General features: G+C 36.8%; 1 protein-coding gene across 2 annotated transcripts in view; it reads right to left on the minus strand.

The window, feature by feature from the left end:
- The window catches only part of Col11a1 (collagen type XI alpha 1 chain), a 171,795-nt gene that overhangs the window by 142,569 nt on the left and 12,987 nt on the right, over nucleotides 1-16,239 (minus strand). For both annotated transcript variants that reach the window (XM_026778271.1, XM_005371661.3), the window contains one exon: nucleotides 1,363-1,530. In XM_026778271.1, coding sequence (XP_026634072.1) covers nucleotides 1,363-1,530 — 168 coding nt within the window. The remainder of the gene's footprint in view (nucleotides 1-1,362; nucleotides 1,531-16,239) is intronic.

Here is a 16,239-nt window from a genome sequence, read left to right on the forward strand (position 1 = left end):
GAGAGAGAGAGAGAGAGAGAGAGAGAGAGAGAGAGAGAGAGAGAGAGAGAGAGAGTCAAACAAACAAAGAGAAGTAGGAAGAGGGTAAGGAGTACAACATCCTTCAAGGAAATTATATTTATTTGTAATATTGAATTCTTTTATCATGTTTTCTGGCTGATTTAAAAACTGATTCATAAAGTGAAAACGGAGCTCTTCTGGGAGAGAAAGAATAGATAAGTTGAAGAGTTTAATGCTAATATTTCAGGACAATCCTAAAGCATCAAATGAAGTCTGATCATATATGAGATATTGACCTCATATCATCGTGAATCATCGTAATTAAATATAATTGGTCAAATTAAATAACATCTGTGAGACACAGTTTACACCTCAGTTAAACAGGACCGAGAACACTAAGCTGAAGGCTAGAAAACTGGTATGTATAAAGTTCAAGAATGTGTAATGGGCTGCCTGCTTTGATCATGTCAGAAATTTACATTTCTACACTCAAGGATCTTTTCCTGCATTACCATGATTTCAACATAATTAATACTATAGGATCAAGTCATCTCTCAAAGAAACAGTAAAAGATTTTTTCCAGAACTTTATCAGTAATACATGAAATCTCCCAGGTAAAGTTGTATAAAAATCTCTAATCTCTGAATACTCAGTATTTGTGAGAAGTAACTTAGTTGTGTGTCTCAGTTACTATTTTACTGCTGTGAAGAGACAACATGACCAAAGCAACTTATAACAAAAAGCATTCATGCTTCATTTTAGAGAGTTAGTCAATGATTATTATGGAGGGTAGCATGGCCGCAGTAAGACAAACATGAGAGCTTACATCTGACCCACATGTTAGCAGCAGAGACTGTGAAAGTAGGCCTGTTGTAGGCTTTGGAAGTCACAAAGCACACTCTCAATGATACGCCTCCTCTATCAAGACCATATCTCCTCCAACAAGGCCCCACCTCCTAACCCATTTTAAACAGTACTATTTACTAGGGAATAACCATTCATATATATCTATATGACTGTTACATTAACATAATCAATTGTGAGTAGTAAAGGTTTCCTTCAATCTCCATCCATGAATATGGAATAGTCATAAAATACTGCCTTCCCATACTGTACTGCCCACATAATGAATTATTAAATTTTCAAAATTAAGCATATTTCTGTTCCCAGGCTAAGTTAGTAACTGGCAGTTAGCTATTTTTGATACATTACTGGTGATTACAGTTTCTTTAATCTTTGCCATGTGAAAAATTATATTTCGTACTATAGCTGGATATTATATAGCACAATAGAAAGACTAATAAGCTAAGAAAGAATAGAGGTGACAACGACAGCGAGAGGAGCAAAGTAAAATGAACGTACCTGGAAATAGCTGTTTCGTTGGGGCGCTGATTTGGGCTTCCTCCGTAACTCTGTATGCAATGTCTGAGTCTTTAGAATTCTTTCTGTTTGTACAAAATCCTGTTGTTTTTGATATTCCCACTGGAGAATTGTGAAAATCTAGTGCTTTTAGTATATCAACTGGAGCAGCTGAAAGATAAGTGAAAAAATTTTAGAAAATAAGTGAATATTTTGATATAAAAATACTTTTTTGTAGTTTGAGTATTTAATTATTAAATTTCTTATGTGACAACTCTATGTTTGTATAACATAATGCATTCAGATTATTCTCTATCACTACCTTCTCTTATCCTCTAATTCGATCAAAACTTCTTCATCTCTACCAGTCTCTTTCTCAGATTTTGTGACCTGTTTAGTTTACCCAGAGCCAACTGTATGACCCTTGCGTTGAACTACCCCCTGGAGCTAGTTGACTAATTGGTTGTTACACAAATGATACCTTCTCCTCTTTCTGAATCTGTTGGTATCAAATGCACCCTAAGATGCACCTTAAGTGTAATTTTATGAAGTTCCTTATTCTAAGAATTTTAGAATAGTAATATTACGAATTATCTCAAACCCCAATAGTTAACATGTCTAAAGAATTTTAAAGTATGTTCGCTATGGCACTATTCATTATAGCAAAATTCTGAAGCAAAGCGGTTCCGCTGTAAGAGGCAAATGAATGACTGACATGTGATACATATAATAGAATTCTATTAATCATTAAAAACAGTGAACTCCTAATAGAGAAAATCATCTGACCAGCGCTGTGGTGTGTGAAATATGCTGACCCCATCACAGCATGGCGTTCATTACAAGGAATAAACCACAAAGACAAAGACATATATGGTTGCTTTGAACTTTTAAAATCCCTGATTCAAAACAAAGCTTTTAATCCTGTGAATCAATGAATGAATCAAATGGGGTACTGCTTGTTTGCAAATGAACATTAAAGCCAATAATGTCAATATACCTAAGATGTATTGGCTTCTTTCTGTATTCAAAAATAAATAAAAATTTTCCAGTTAGTCCATATGCTGAAGAATTTGTCATTCAGCATGCCTGATATATAGCCCATAAAATATTTAGTTTTTCACATGATCATCTCATTAGATGCCGAAAAAGCTTTTGAGAAAATACAACATCCCTTCATGATAAAGGTCTTGGAGTGAGCAGGGATACAAGGAACATACCTAAACATAATAAAAGCAACATATAGCAAGCCAACAACCAACATTAAACTAAATGGAGAGAAACTCACAGCGATACCACTGAAATCAGGAGCAAGACAAGGTTATCCACTATTCAATATCTATTCAATATAGTTCTTGAGGTTCTAGCTAGAGCAATAAAATAACAAAAGATTATCAAGGTGATACAAATCAGAAAGGAAGAAGTCAAACTCTCAATATTTGTTGATGATATGATAGTTTACATAAACTGCCCCAAAAATTCTATCTAAGAACTTTGATAACTCATAAACATCTTCAGTAATGTAGCTAATATAAGATTAACTCAAAAAAAATCAGCAGCCATCCTTTATAAAAATGATAAATGGGCCAAGAAAGAAATCAGAGAAACATCATCCTTCACAATAGTCACAAATAGCATAAAATATCTCAAAGTAACTAGGCAATCAAATGGAAGACTTGTATGACAAAAACTTAAAATCTTTGAAGAAAAAAATTGGAGAAGACACCAGAAAGTGGAAAGATCTCCCATGCTCTTGGGTAGGCAGAATGAGCATAGAAAAATGGCAATCCTACCAAAAACAATCTACAGATTCAATGAAATGCCCATAAAAATCACAGCAAAATTCTTCACAGACCTTGAAAGAATGGTACTCAACTTCATATAGAAAAGCAAAAAACCCAGGATAGCCAAAACAACCCTGTACAATAAAGAAACTTCTGGAGGCATCACAATCCCCGACTTCAGACTCTACTACAGAGCTACAGTATTAAAAACAGTCTGGTATCTGCATAAAAAAAGACAGAAGGACCAATGGAACTGAAGTGAAGTCCCAGATATTAATCCACACACCTTCAAACACCTGATTTTTCACAAAAAAAAGCAAACAAAATATCAAAGGAAAAAAGGAAGCATATTTAATTAACAAATGGTGCTGGCATAAATGGATATCAACATGTAGAAGAATGAAAATGGATCCATATCTATCACCATTCTCAAAACTATCACAAAACTCAAGTCCAAATGGATCAAAGACCCCAACATAAATTCAGCCATACTGAAGCGCATAGAAGAGAAAGTGGGAAGTATACTTGAAAGCATTGGCACAGGAGACCACTTTCTAAATGGAACCCTAGGAGCATAGACACTGAGAGAAACAATTTTAAAAAAATGGGACCTCCTGAAACTGAAAACTTCTGTAAAGCAAAGAACATGATTAACAAGACAAAACGACAGCCTACAGAATGGGAAAAGATCTTCACCAACCCCATATCAGAATAGGTTTGATCTCCAAAATATACAAAGAACTCAAAAAATTGGCCATCAAAAGAACAAATAAATAATAATAAATAATCCAATAAAAATGGAGTACAGACTAAACAGAGAACTCTCAACAGAAGAATTTAAAATAGCTGAAATACACTTAAGAAAATGCTCAACATCCTTAGTCATCAGAGAAATGCAAATCAAAAGAACTCTGAGATTCCATCTTACAACAGTAAGAATGGCCAAGATCAAAAACACTGATAACAATTTACGTTGGAGAGACTGTGGAGTAAAGGGAACACTCCTGCATTAGTAGTGGGGGTTCAAGCTGGTACAGTCCCTTTGGATATCAGTATGGTGATTTCATAGAAAATTAGGAAACAATCTTCCCCAAAGACCCAACAATACCAACTTTTGGGCATATATCCAAAGGATGCTCAATCGTGCCACAAGGACATGTGCTCAACTATGTTCATAGCAACATTGTTTGTCATAGCCAGATCCTGGAAACAACCTAAATGCCCCTCAATTGAAGAATAGATAAGGAAAATGTGGTACATTTACACAATGGAGTACTACATAGCAGAAAAAAAACAACATCTCAAAATTTGCAGCCAAATGGATAGAGCTAGAAAACATCATATTTAAGTAACCCAGACCCAGAAAGACAATTATCATATGTACTCACTCATAAGTGGTTTTTAAACATAAAACAAAGAAATCCGGTCTACAAATGACAATCACAGAGAACCTAGACAACAATGAGGACCCTAAGAGGACATACATAGATCTAATCTACATAGGAAGTAGAAAAAGACAAGATCTTCTGAGTTAATATGGAGCATGGGGGCCAAGGGCAAGGGTTGAAGGGGAGTGCAAAGGCAGGGAGGGGAGAAGAGAAAAATGTAGAGCTCAATAAAAATCAATTAAAAAAAAAACAAAATATTCAGGTTCTAATGGAGCCAGCACTAAAATGATTCAGTAACTAGGTAAGAAGTCATGTCTACCATTAGGAGTGCACAAAAACTGTTATCTTGTTCATCTATGATTGAAAGTTTTAAAAAACACAAAAGAATGTAATAGTGAGCTATTAATAGGCACAACTTCCACTCTTCACCTCTTAGCATGTTGTTTATGAAAGGGCTTTGTTGGAAAGAAACTGGGTTTGATTCTAAAATCAGGGAGCTAGTATCAGCACATCTTTTCTCAAGGGACAGACCACCTAGCATCTTCAGTAAACTTATAATAATCCTTATAATAAGACTCAACTTGTCACAGAATGTATGAATGAGCAACTGAATGAGAGTTATGAAAAATGAATGTATGATCATTCCCTTAGTTTTTAGCTCAAGGAGAACTGATTTCTGTATCTGCAGACCTACACACGTGGAATTTTGCAGAGCCTGTCTTCTATGATGCCACTAGTCCAATTTTCTCTGAAAACAAATTGTGCACACCTATGACATACAGATGACGAGTGAAAAATCATAGTATTCAATATAGCATACAGTGTTTGCAATTATTGGAAAGAAAATTACTTTTGTGGAAATAAGAGAAGCTGAAAGGATCAAATATAGTAGACTTTGAATTCAGTCTTTGGATATTTGTTTCAAAATCTGAAGACTATTTGAAAACCTCGTTTACACTAATCTTGCTTCAAAGGGCTGTTTTCAAGCAGTTCATGCTGTCTTATTTTCTCATATGATAAAACTAAGAAAGTAATATTTATACAGAGAGCCATGTCCAAAGATCCTAATAAGTGACCTGTTACCAGATTACTTTAAAGGCACAAACCTTCACAAATTACATGTCTTTTCCCTGCTATGCAGAGGAGAGAACTGAACCTCAAAGATTAGTTAAGTGTACTCTCAGGACCTGTGTAAACCTCAAGCCTGTTTCTCCTCCCCCATTCTTGCTGTAATAACCCACAGATGAAAACTACAAAAGCAAACTCAAAACGTACTTAAAATAGTCTGAAATTATTGCAGGCCAGCTAATGGACTCCTGATGTCTATATTTACTTTACTTAAACTCAATTTACCTTTCAGGATATCAATTACTCTGAAAGAGAACATGACTGAAAACCACAGCATATTATCTGCTTATTTTATTTGATATTCTTGCTCACAGTTGAGCAAAACTTCAGAGCAGACATGAACAGAACGAAGAAGGCTGAAATTCCATGATAATTGGGCATCAATAAACAATGCCCCGGATGAGACCTGGCTTCCCTTTTTTCACAGTGATGACTACCACAGGACATCGACAAGCACACAAAACTTATGCCTTTCCAATTAGAAATGAATGTGATAAGCGTGCCCTCCTGTTACTAGAATCAACGCGGAGGCTCTACCGTTAAAGTACAACAAATTTCTCTGCAGAGACAGGATGCAATATCACCATTCGATCCCTGATTCACAGCTTAAAAAAAAAAAAAGTTTCAATGTAAATTACTTTTCTAAAAAGGAATGTCTTTTTTAATTTTTTTAAGGATGAAATTCAGCTTTTAAAGCGTCTACTTTTTTCTTTTATCTCTTTCTTTGAAACTGAACAGAATAGTAAATGAAATCATTTTGAAATTCTGCCTATTTCAAGCATATTCTGTCATATCTAACTCAGTACAGTATCCTCTATTCAGTAAATTTTTCTGGTGTATACCATAGGTTTATTAAACAGGAACACAGGATACAAGAGACTAGTCGTCACTACAGAGGCAGTTAAAGGGCTTCCAGGCTTCTCCCCATCTATGTGCACTCCACTGCTTGACTGAACTTCCTAAATTCCATGGTTCAAGCAACTCTGCTGCCTAAATTCTTTCGGTGAACCCCACTGACTTCCAGATGGCATCCACATTCCACATTCCTTGCATAGGAAATCTTGATGATCTGCTCATACCCAATTTTCCTCCTAGTTCCAACCCTCAACCCCACCACAGAACATGTCTATTCTGAAGTTTCAGTGACCCGAAACACCACCACAGTCAGTGCTGTAGAAATACTAGCTGAGACTTTATAAAATAAAATATACCCAAAGCTTCTGTCTACTTTTGAGCTTTAGATAATCCTTATGGACTATCTGAAACAATTAACAGCACTTTGCCTGAGTAGGAAGAGGAGCAAACCAAGATGATAACTGTAAAAGGCATTGTCTCTCTCCAGAATCGCAGTCTGGGGTGTTCATTCTCATGGGGCACCACTCACACTCACTTGCCTATGCTTTGATTTGCACTCCCTAATTAGAAGATAATAGATGAGTACACAGAGATATGCATCACATTCCCATACGCTCACATACATGAGTGTGTACACAACACATAAAGACACACAAAACAGAAATACTATTTTAAAAAATGGGTTTTCTGCATTTCTGAATTCCATTAGCTTCTTGGACATTTCCATCAATTCAGCAGTTTGGTCCTAGACTTTTGACCCTGTCTTTCTGTTCCCTGCAGCATCATATGGATCATCTATCTAACATCTCTCAATATTTTGATTGTGTTGTTTCTTGGGTATGTCTTCCCCAAGCTTCTCTATATGCTCTATATGCTGTGTGTTACAGTGCTGGAAATTCTGACTGCTTCTGAGTTTCGCCTATGTCATTTAGTGTCTATGCAGTGTGTACACCCGAAAATAAACCACCCTCTCTGTGCACAGTTTCAAAACAAATAAAATGGCAATAATAAAAATCTTGACCTCAAAGACCTTCCTTTATGCCAGGTGAATTTCTTACCACACCTTGGAGAACTGGCTTGGAACACTTCTAATGACGCAACACTGCCTTCCTACATGGACTTTTATATGGTGCCTGATATAAATACTGTTTTACATTTTTAAATCATAGGAGACTTTGTTAGACTTGAGAATTGTATACAACTTAAACTTAGGATCCACCTGTAAAGTCTGGGAAACAGTTACACTCATTCATTTATCTGTTACCCTTAGCTCACTTTATATGCTAAGTTATCTATGGCTCCAAGGAAGTCTATACAGATCATAAAAATCAAAGTATCTGCAACTTGCAACTTTTTGCTTTCTCTCTCTCTCTCTCTCTCTCTCTCTCTCTCTCTCTCTCTCTCTCTCTCTCTCTCTCTCCTCAATTTGGGATTGGATTTAGGGTCTCACATATTCCAAGCACTCAACTGACCTACAACCCCATTTCTTGTTTTATTTTCCTAAACAAAATCTTACTAATTTAGGTAGGCTGGCTTTGAAATCACTTTATTTTCCAGAATGACCCTTAATTTTACACTCCTGCCTTTGCCTGCTGAATACCTGGTATTACGGGCCTAAACCACCAGGCCAGACTAAAACATCATTCTTCTAGACCTTAGACACACCAAAAATAAATTTTGTTTTTCTCTAATGAATCCAATATACAGTGTAATGAAATCTGGTAAATTCAGATCTAGTAAACTTCTTCATCTAACCCTACAACACAGAATCATTCCGGAAATCTTACTCCTTCCTGTTGGTTATGTGAGCCTATTGCAGTGCCTCTAGCTCACCTGGGTAACACACTCGTTTGTATTTTATCTCATTGTAACTATATATTGTATGCATTCAGACATGGATTAAGTTGCAGAATCATTTCCTGATGCACACCACCAAATCTTTCCTCTCCTTCCTTGACCCCCACACCCAAAACAAGTAAAATTTCATAAATAAAAAAATTTAGAAAACTATAATTCTAACGACTATGAGATATATTATTGAACCAAGAAAGAAAGTGGCCATATATTATAACTTATTGACTACCAAGATTCTGACAGTTTTCAAAACTCATAAGACTTTTTAACAAGAGTTATCTGACAACTATATAGGTAATTAGTAACTCAATTTCTGCAGCTGAAACTCTTCAAGTTCTTACTGAAGCTCAGAAGCTATGATCTTTCTGGATGCACACATCTGTGCGTTAATGTGCATACCTGTGCTTATTGCTCTGTGAGTGTGTGTGTGTGTGTGTGTGTGTGTGTGTGTATTATATAGATTAACATGGGATGACTCTTTATAGCACTCTCTTTATGTCTGCAGACAAGGTCTATCTCTAAACCCTGAGCTCACTGATTCAGAGCTGGACTGCCTGGGAGTTGAGCTCCTAGGATCCACCTTTCTTTGCACACCATTACCAAGTGCAGAAGTTAAAAATGCATGCCAACACACAGCATGTACATGGGTGCTGAAGATCTGAACTAAGGTTCTTCATGTTGTACAACAAGTACTCTCTTCACCAAGAGATTTCTACCATCCCAGCTATTAAATGACTGTAAGCTACTTAAAGCCTTCCCAAATTGTTTTATTTGGATAACCTCATTTTTAGGAATGCAACATGATAATGAATTTTACTTCCAAAGAAAAGAAGCTGAAATGTAAATACTCATCAAAAATCACTTCTATAACATTTTTTTGAAAATTTCAAACTTTCTGAATGTTTAGAACAACTACATTAACTACAATCCATGTTTCCCTAAGCCACAATTAAGCTGATTGCTGTCATCTGCATTTACTGATTACATTAAGAAATACTTTTGCAGTACAGTAGAATAATAAATGGATTTTTATCTCTAAATAGTGACCACACATCCTGCAAAAATTTATGCCTTTGTTTGCCTCCCAGAACTTGGAAGTAGAACTCTACTGCAGCAGACACCACTCCAGATACAGGACTTGAAAGAATTAACCTAGAATTGACCTGAAAGCCTCCTCCAAGAGGGTCTGTACTCACAGTATTCAAGGGTGGTAGACAAGCTGCAAGCTGCTTGGGGAAGAAACAATTAGCAACATTACCTAACTGTGAAGCCTATGCCCACAATGATGAGCAACCCAGCAAAACTTCCATTAGTGAAACAGCGGTATGTATTTTACCTTGGGGGTGACCAGTAGGTGAGTAATGAGACTGAATGCCCACTCCATAAGAGGGGATTCTTATCTTAAGGCTGACTAGCTATCCATGCTTGGGGAGGTAGAAGACCCACAGATGAGTGTAGACTTCACACCTCATCAAAGAAGCTTCTGTTTGCAGGAACCCATATATGAATCTACAACTTCCAAACTAGGAAACCTGAGTGAGGTAACCCACACTCAAAAAGGCATATACTGCATGTTTTATTTTGCATAAAAATGTTAGCTTTTAGTTTTTACATAGTTTTTGCATAAAGGGGAAACTGGACTAGGAGGATAAAATGGTTAGTGGGGTGGGGAACAGAGTAATGGAGAGACTATGAGGAGGGACAACAGTAAGGGCCTTTGGAAACCTACTACTGTAGAGGCTTTCTAAGTTGTATATGCATATATGAAAAGAATTTAAATGGAGTCACCATAAAATGGAGGATATAAAGTCACAACTAGACGTCTTATGGCACCAAGTAAAGCCTCCAGTGCCAGGAATGGATTCCCTCTTGTTGAATAATTATTCAGAAATGTTTCATAAACCACCTCCACAAACATCACAGGATATTGCCACGGCTACTGGATATTCTCCGTAACCTGATGCTATAGCCCTATTACTAAAGAAAACACTTATGTCATAGAACATGGAAAAGTCATGCTGGTACCTGACTAGAAACTTCACTCCTATTGAGAGGACTTAATGGTGCTAGAAGGTACTTTTTAAGAATATTACCAGAGAAAGCCAGTAATGATTAATATCACCCAGGCACAAACTCTGCAATTAATATCAGCAACCTGCATGTAGGTTATACTGGTACACTTGTAACACAAATGTTAGGAAAGTAACTAACCACTTTTTGATAAGATGTAATGTCCCCTCTATGAGATGCCATCCATATCAAATGCAGCTAAAGTGGACAAGAACATGAGATTAGATAGGTCTTGCATCTTGATGAAAACACAGGGACCCACAACTGGATACGTGCAGAGAACAAAAGAGTTTGGCGCACTTAGCCCAAAATGAAATGACTTTGTCAAATCCCTCTCCTCATGACTCAGTTATCTAAGAAGAAAAAAAGATGGGAAGATTTAAGAGCCGTAGGTGATGAATGACTTCAAGGAAACAGTATCTTTGAGACACACAGTACTAACATACATATGAACTCAGAGATTGTAGCCACATACGTAAGGTTCAAACCAAACAAAATGCCAGTACTGAGAAAAGGAAATGAACACAAAGTCTTACCACTAACCAAGAAGCTATTTGCAATTGATACCTGCTGGGATGGGGAAAATCGGTTTTCTTCATGGAGTGTCACTAAGTGTATCAATCACACTCAAGAGTAGTTGGCTAACATGAAACAGACTGCGTGTGTGTGTGTGTGTGTGTGTGTGTGTGTGTGTGTGTTGTGTGTACTATTTATTTTGGCATTTTTGGTCTTACTGATATTCTTTACTTATTAAATTATGCTTTGATTCTTGTTTGTTTCTTTGTTGCTATTTCTGCTTTCCTAGATTTCTTGAGAAAAAAGAAACAGAGTTAGAGAGGGAATATTAAGTTACATGAGTAGGGAGATGAGCAGAATGTAGGAGGAACTAGGGAAAGGAAAATTATATGATTAAAATACATTTTTTGAAATAACATTAATAAAATTTAAAAGGGGGGAACATCCACCACTGGCCAAAATGCCAAAAACAGCTTGGGTTCCCAACCTGAGTGGATGAGCCTAGGACAAAGCCCCCACCCCTAGAGCTCAAACAACATTATAGCAGAGGGGGCAGAGAGATTGTCAGAGCTGGAGTACCAGGCTATCGGACGAGAATTGTGTTTCTGTACAGATAAGGAAGCTTCTCACCCAAAATCTCAAAAATATAGTCACCTAAATACAACCTGCACAACAAAACCATTAACATTATACAAGGGGAGACTTATACAAGTCCTTACCCTGATATGTAGAACTACAGATATTAATGGCTGCTGAGAGAAGAAGAAAACCTTTTCTAGACATAAGCCCCAGATGTGCTATCCATCCCTAATACATGTATGCAATAATTTTATGTTTTTATATAATATTTGTATGCTTCTATAAATATATATATATATATATATAATATATATATATAAACAAAAAGAGGTCATGAATATTAGCAGCACTTAAAGAGATATAGGAGTTGGGGTGAGACAAGGGAGGGAGGAAATGTACAAATATAGTACTCATGTATAAAATTTTCTAAAGAAAATTAAATTTAAATTATAAAGGCAAAGAAGAACAAAAGTATGCCTTGCTATTTATACAGCACTCATTTTTTTGTTTTGCTTTTTTCTTTAAGGGGTTAGCTTGCTTTTTTAAATTTTAGGTTTGGATTTATTGCAATTAATTAGTTAACACATTAATAAGTATGGGACCTACAGTTTCTTTCTTTTTTATTTTTTGTAACTCCCCTCTCACATACTAAGTACAAACTACAGTCTTCCTTTCTGCCTCTCTCCCCAGTCTCTCCCTGCAATTTTCCCTCTCCTTTAGATCCCCCACACCTCCACTAAGAAAAGAGCAATCCTCTCAACACCACCACCAAACAAGACCATTGCCATCAGACCAGGCACATACCATCACATCAAGGATGAAAAAGACAACTCGGTGTGAAGAAAAGGGTACCACAAGAAAGCATAAGAGTCATAGACAGTCCCCACTAACACTTTAAGGAATCCTGTAAGAACAGCAAGATACTCAGCCATAACATATATGCAAAGGACTTAGGTCAGACCTAAATTAGAGCCCTACAGTCCCCCTAATCTCTACAAGACCCTATGAGTACTGGTCGGTTGATTCTGTGGGTTGTGTTCTCATGATGTCCCTGACCCCTTTGGGAACCTGTACTTTTATATTCATCTTGACCCCCACACACAGCACAAAATAAAGGTAAAATACTGTAGTGACATTTCATTTGTATTTTAAAGTTTTCCTGAAGATTAGAAAAGTAAAAGAGCCAGCCATTGGCTCTTACCTGAGGAGTCCGAAAATTTTAAACCTGCCTCCAAAAAAAACAAAAAAAAACAAAACTCAGATGATACTCATGTTGAAAACTGACTCCTCCCATCTTATAATCCTCTCTAGTTATGGATTAAGGGTGTGCACCATACCACCTGGTTTCTATGGCAAGATAGTGTGACTACTGAAATTAAAGGTGTCTGTCATTGATGGCTGGTTTGCAAGGCCGGCCACTGTGGCTGTGACTTTTCTGATCCTCAGGCAAGCTTTATTTATTAAAATACAAATGAAATTCCACTACAAAATACTAATAATATTAGCATGTCTTCTTTCGATTGCATATAAATTGGCATAAGCATGACTTAAGTGTTATAACACGAACTAGCTGCTCATGCTTGCAATCCCAACACCAAAGAAGCTGAGACAGAAAGACTCACATTCAATGAGAGTCTAAATTATGTAATGAATTCCGGTCACTCGGTTACAGAGTGAGATCTATTCTCCAAAAGAGGAGAGGGCTGGCGAGATGCTCAGAGGTTAAGAGCACCTGGTGCTCTTGAGGAGAGCAAGGTTTGGCTACCAGTGCCCATATGAATGCTTGCAATATTCTATTACTACAGTTTCTGTTGTTCTCACTTCCAATATCAACTTGAAGAGCTTGACGAGACCATTTATTCCTTTAACTGATCTGTTTGTGTGTTGCGTGTCAGCTAAAATGGGCAGTTTATAAGCAATAGTATATTGTCATATGCATTTAGAAACCATTACAATTTCTCAGTTTCTATGAATTCCTCTTGGGCATGGAAATGGGTTAACAATATCACTTGAGATTCAGGTTCCCACAAACAGTTCTATAATCAAGTTAAATATATCGCCATCAATATCACAATGCTTATATATTTACTTATACACACAATTAATACAAATAAAATAAATGTCAGATCTCAAGGCTAAAGATTTCAATAATCATTTTGGAAAAATATGAGTGCATGATATTCAAACAATAAAGAACACCAAGTTAAGAATGTCAGGCACAAAACTAATTAGGTTAGTTACCTGGAGTTTTCTAAATTTTATAATTAATTTCATTATTTTAAAAATATAATCCTGTTTTGACAAAATTATAGGAAAAAAGAAACCAAATAATCAAATAAACATGATATATTGCAATTTTTTAAAAATTATTTTTCATTTATTTCACAACAAATCTTATTATTGAAATGCCAAGAAAAATTACATCATATACAGAAGTAAAACTATTATTTAAAAAAAAACAAAAGCATTTATACATTGGAGTGCTATCCAGGAGTAAAAACAAGGATATCTGCATGCAAATGGATAGAACTAGGAAACACCATCCTGAGTGAGGTAACCCGACCCAAAAAGATGAGTATGGTATGTGCTCACTCATAAGTGGATACTAGCTATAAACAAAGGACATTGAACCTATAGTTCATGATCCTAGAGAAGCTAAGGAATAAGGTGAACCCAAAGAAAAACATACATAGATACACTTGGAAAGTCGAAATAGACAAGATTACCTGACAAAATTGGGAGCATGGGAGTGGGGGGAGAACGGAGGGTGGAAGGAGAAGAGGGGAGAGGGGGAAGGGGAACTTGAAGGAACAGGATAGTCTAGATGGAGGAAAGACAGAAATGAGAGCAAAAAAAAAAAAAAAAGATATATCTTACCTGAGGGAGCCATTATGGGGTTAGCAAGAAACCTGGCTCTAGAGAAATTCCCAGGGATCCACAAGGATGACCCCAGCTAAGACCCTCCGCAATAGAGAGGGTGTCCAACTGTCCTTGCCCTGTAGTCAGACTGATGACTATCTTAAATATCACCATAGAACCTTCATCCAGCAACCAATGGAAACAGAGGCATAGACCTGCATCAGAGCATTAAAGTCCATTCGAAGAGAGAGAGGAGTGAGAATATGAGCAAAGAGGTCAAGACCATGATAAGGACACCCACTGAAACTAGACAGGGAAGAAACAAGCATAGGTCCAAACTAGTCCCTCTGAATGTGGTTGACAATTGCATGACTGGAGCAGACTGGGGGCCACTGGCAGTGGCACCGGGATTTATCCAAAACGCTTGTACTGGCCTCTTTTGGACCCATTCTCTTTGAATACCTTGCTCAGCCTAGATTTAGAAGGGAGGTCTTCGGACCTTCCTCAAAACAATGTGCCTTACCCTTTCTGTGGAGTGGATGGGGGGTGGGATGGAGGAGAAGGTGGAGGGAATGGGAGGAGAGGAAGGAGTGGGAACTTGGATTGGTATGTATAATGAAAAAAGATAGTCTGTTTTCTTTTTGAAAAAATAAAAATAAAATTAATAAAAAAGACAAAAGAAAAATAAAAGAAAATCACATCAAAATGAAACATATCTATACATTATTTACTCTTTATCGATATTTATTATTCTCATTATAGCTTCTAAGGGTGAAGAAAAGTGCATAAAACTCAAACTTTTGAGTTTACTCCTGATCAAGAATATTTTCTGTGAACAGAAGCAGTGTGTTTTGTATCCTCGACAGTACTTAATCTGCTTTCAAGTTCTTTGACTAGGAATATTTGGAGTTAGCTGACATTACAGCTAAAAATCAAAATATAAAATATCGCAATTTTAATGCAGTACAAGCTCTCCAAACACATTCATAGATGCCAATTGTATCCATCAATACATTTATAGATGCCATGGTACCCATCAAATCAAAAAAGCTGAACTTTCATTTGAGATTTGGCTGTTTACAGCAACTGTGTGAAAATTCACAAAGCTTAAGTCTTAACAACAACGGGACCTCATGGCTGCGTGACATCTGGATTCTGTGAACACTCGAAAGCACAAATAATTTATGACAACATTTATAGGTCAAAATTATCAGTGCTACATTTTATGTAAAAGAAAATAACTTCTGTCTTTAAGTATTAGTATTTCATTTGTTAGATGTGACAGGCTTCAGGCTCATAGTAGGAAAATGAGTAAGTAAGAAAAGGTTTCATGAAAGCTCGCAGTAGCATGAATTGTGACATCAAATAGAAAGACTATCCAGCGAGTAAATGACATTAGAGCAAATTCTGAAAAGTCAGAGAGAGTGCCCTGTCCTGATTGCTTTTGATTAATTGGATTAGAAGCAAAGGGAATGAGCACAACGAACCTAAAGCAAGAAACAACTCGGAACGGTGGAAAACTGAGAAGAAACAAAGCCTCCTCATGAGAGAATAGGAAAGCCTTAAAGGGGGGGGGGGGGGCAAAGATATAGGAATGATGGGTAAGTCTTATGAGATCTCCATGGAAACTTAATTTTATTGCAAAAACTAGTGGAAGGTTAACTGGAGACAAGCGATAGGATTCCAAATTTGTATTACTATTGTTTCTCCCCACCGGAAGTTTACATTTCACAAAACTAAGATGAAATTACCTTTCCTAGACCAGGATGGAGGGGGGAGGACTTCGGACTTTCCGCAGGGCAGGGAACCCTGACTGCTCTTCAGACTTGAGAGGGAGGGGGAGAGGAGGG

This window comes from Microtus ochrogaster, unplaced genomic scaffold (assembly GCF_000317375.1).
Source record: "Microtus ochrogaster isolate Prairie Vole_2 unplaced genomic scaffold, MicOch1.0 UNK119, whole genome shotgun sequence".
NCBI lineage: Eukaryota > Metazoa > Chordata > Mammalia > Rodentia > Cricetidae > Microtus > Microtus ochrogaster.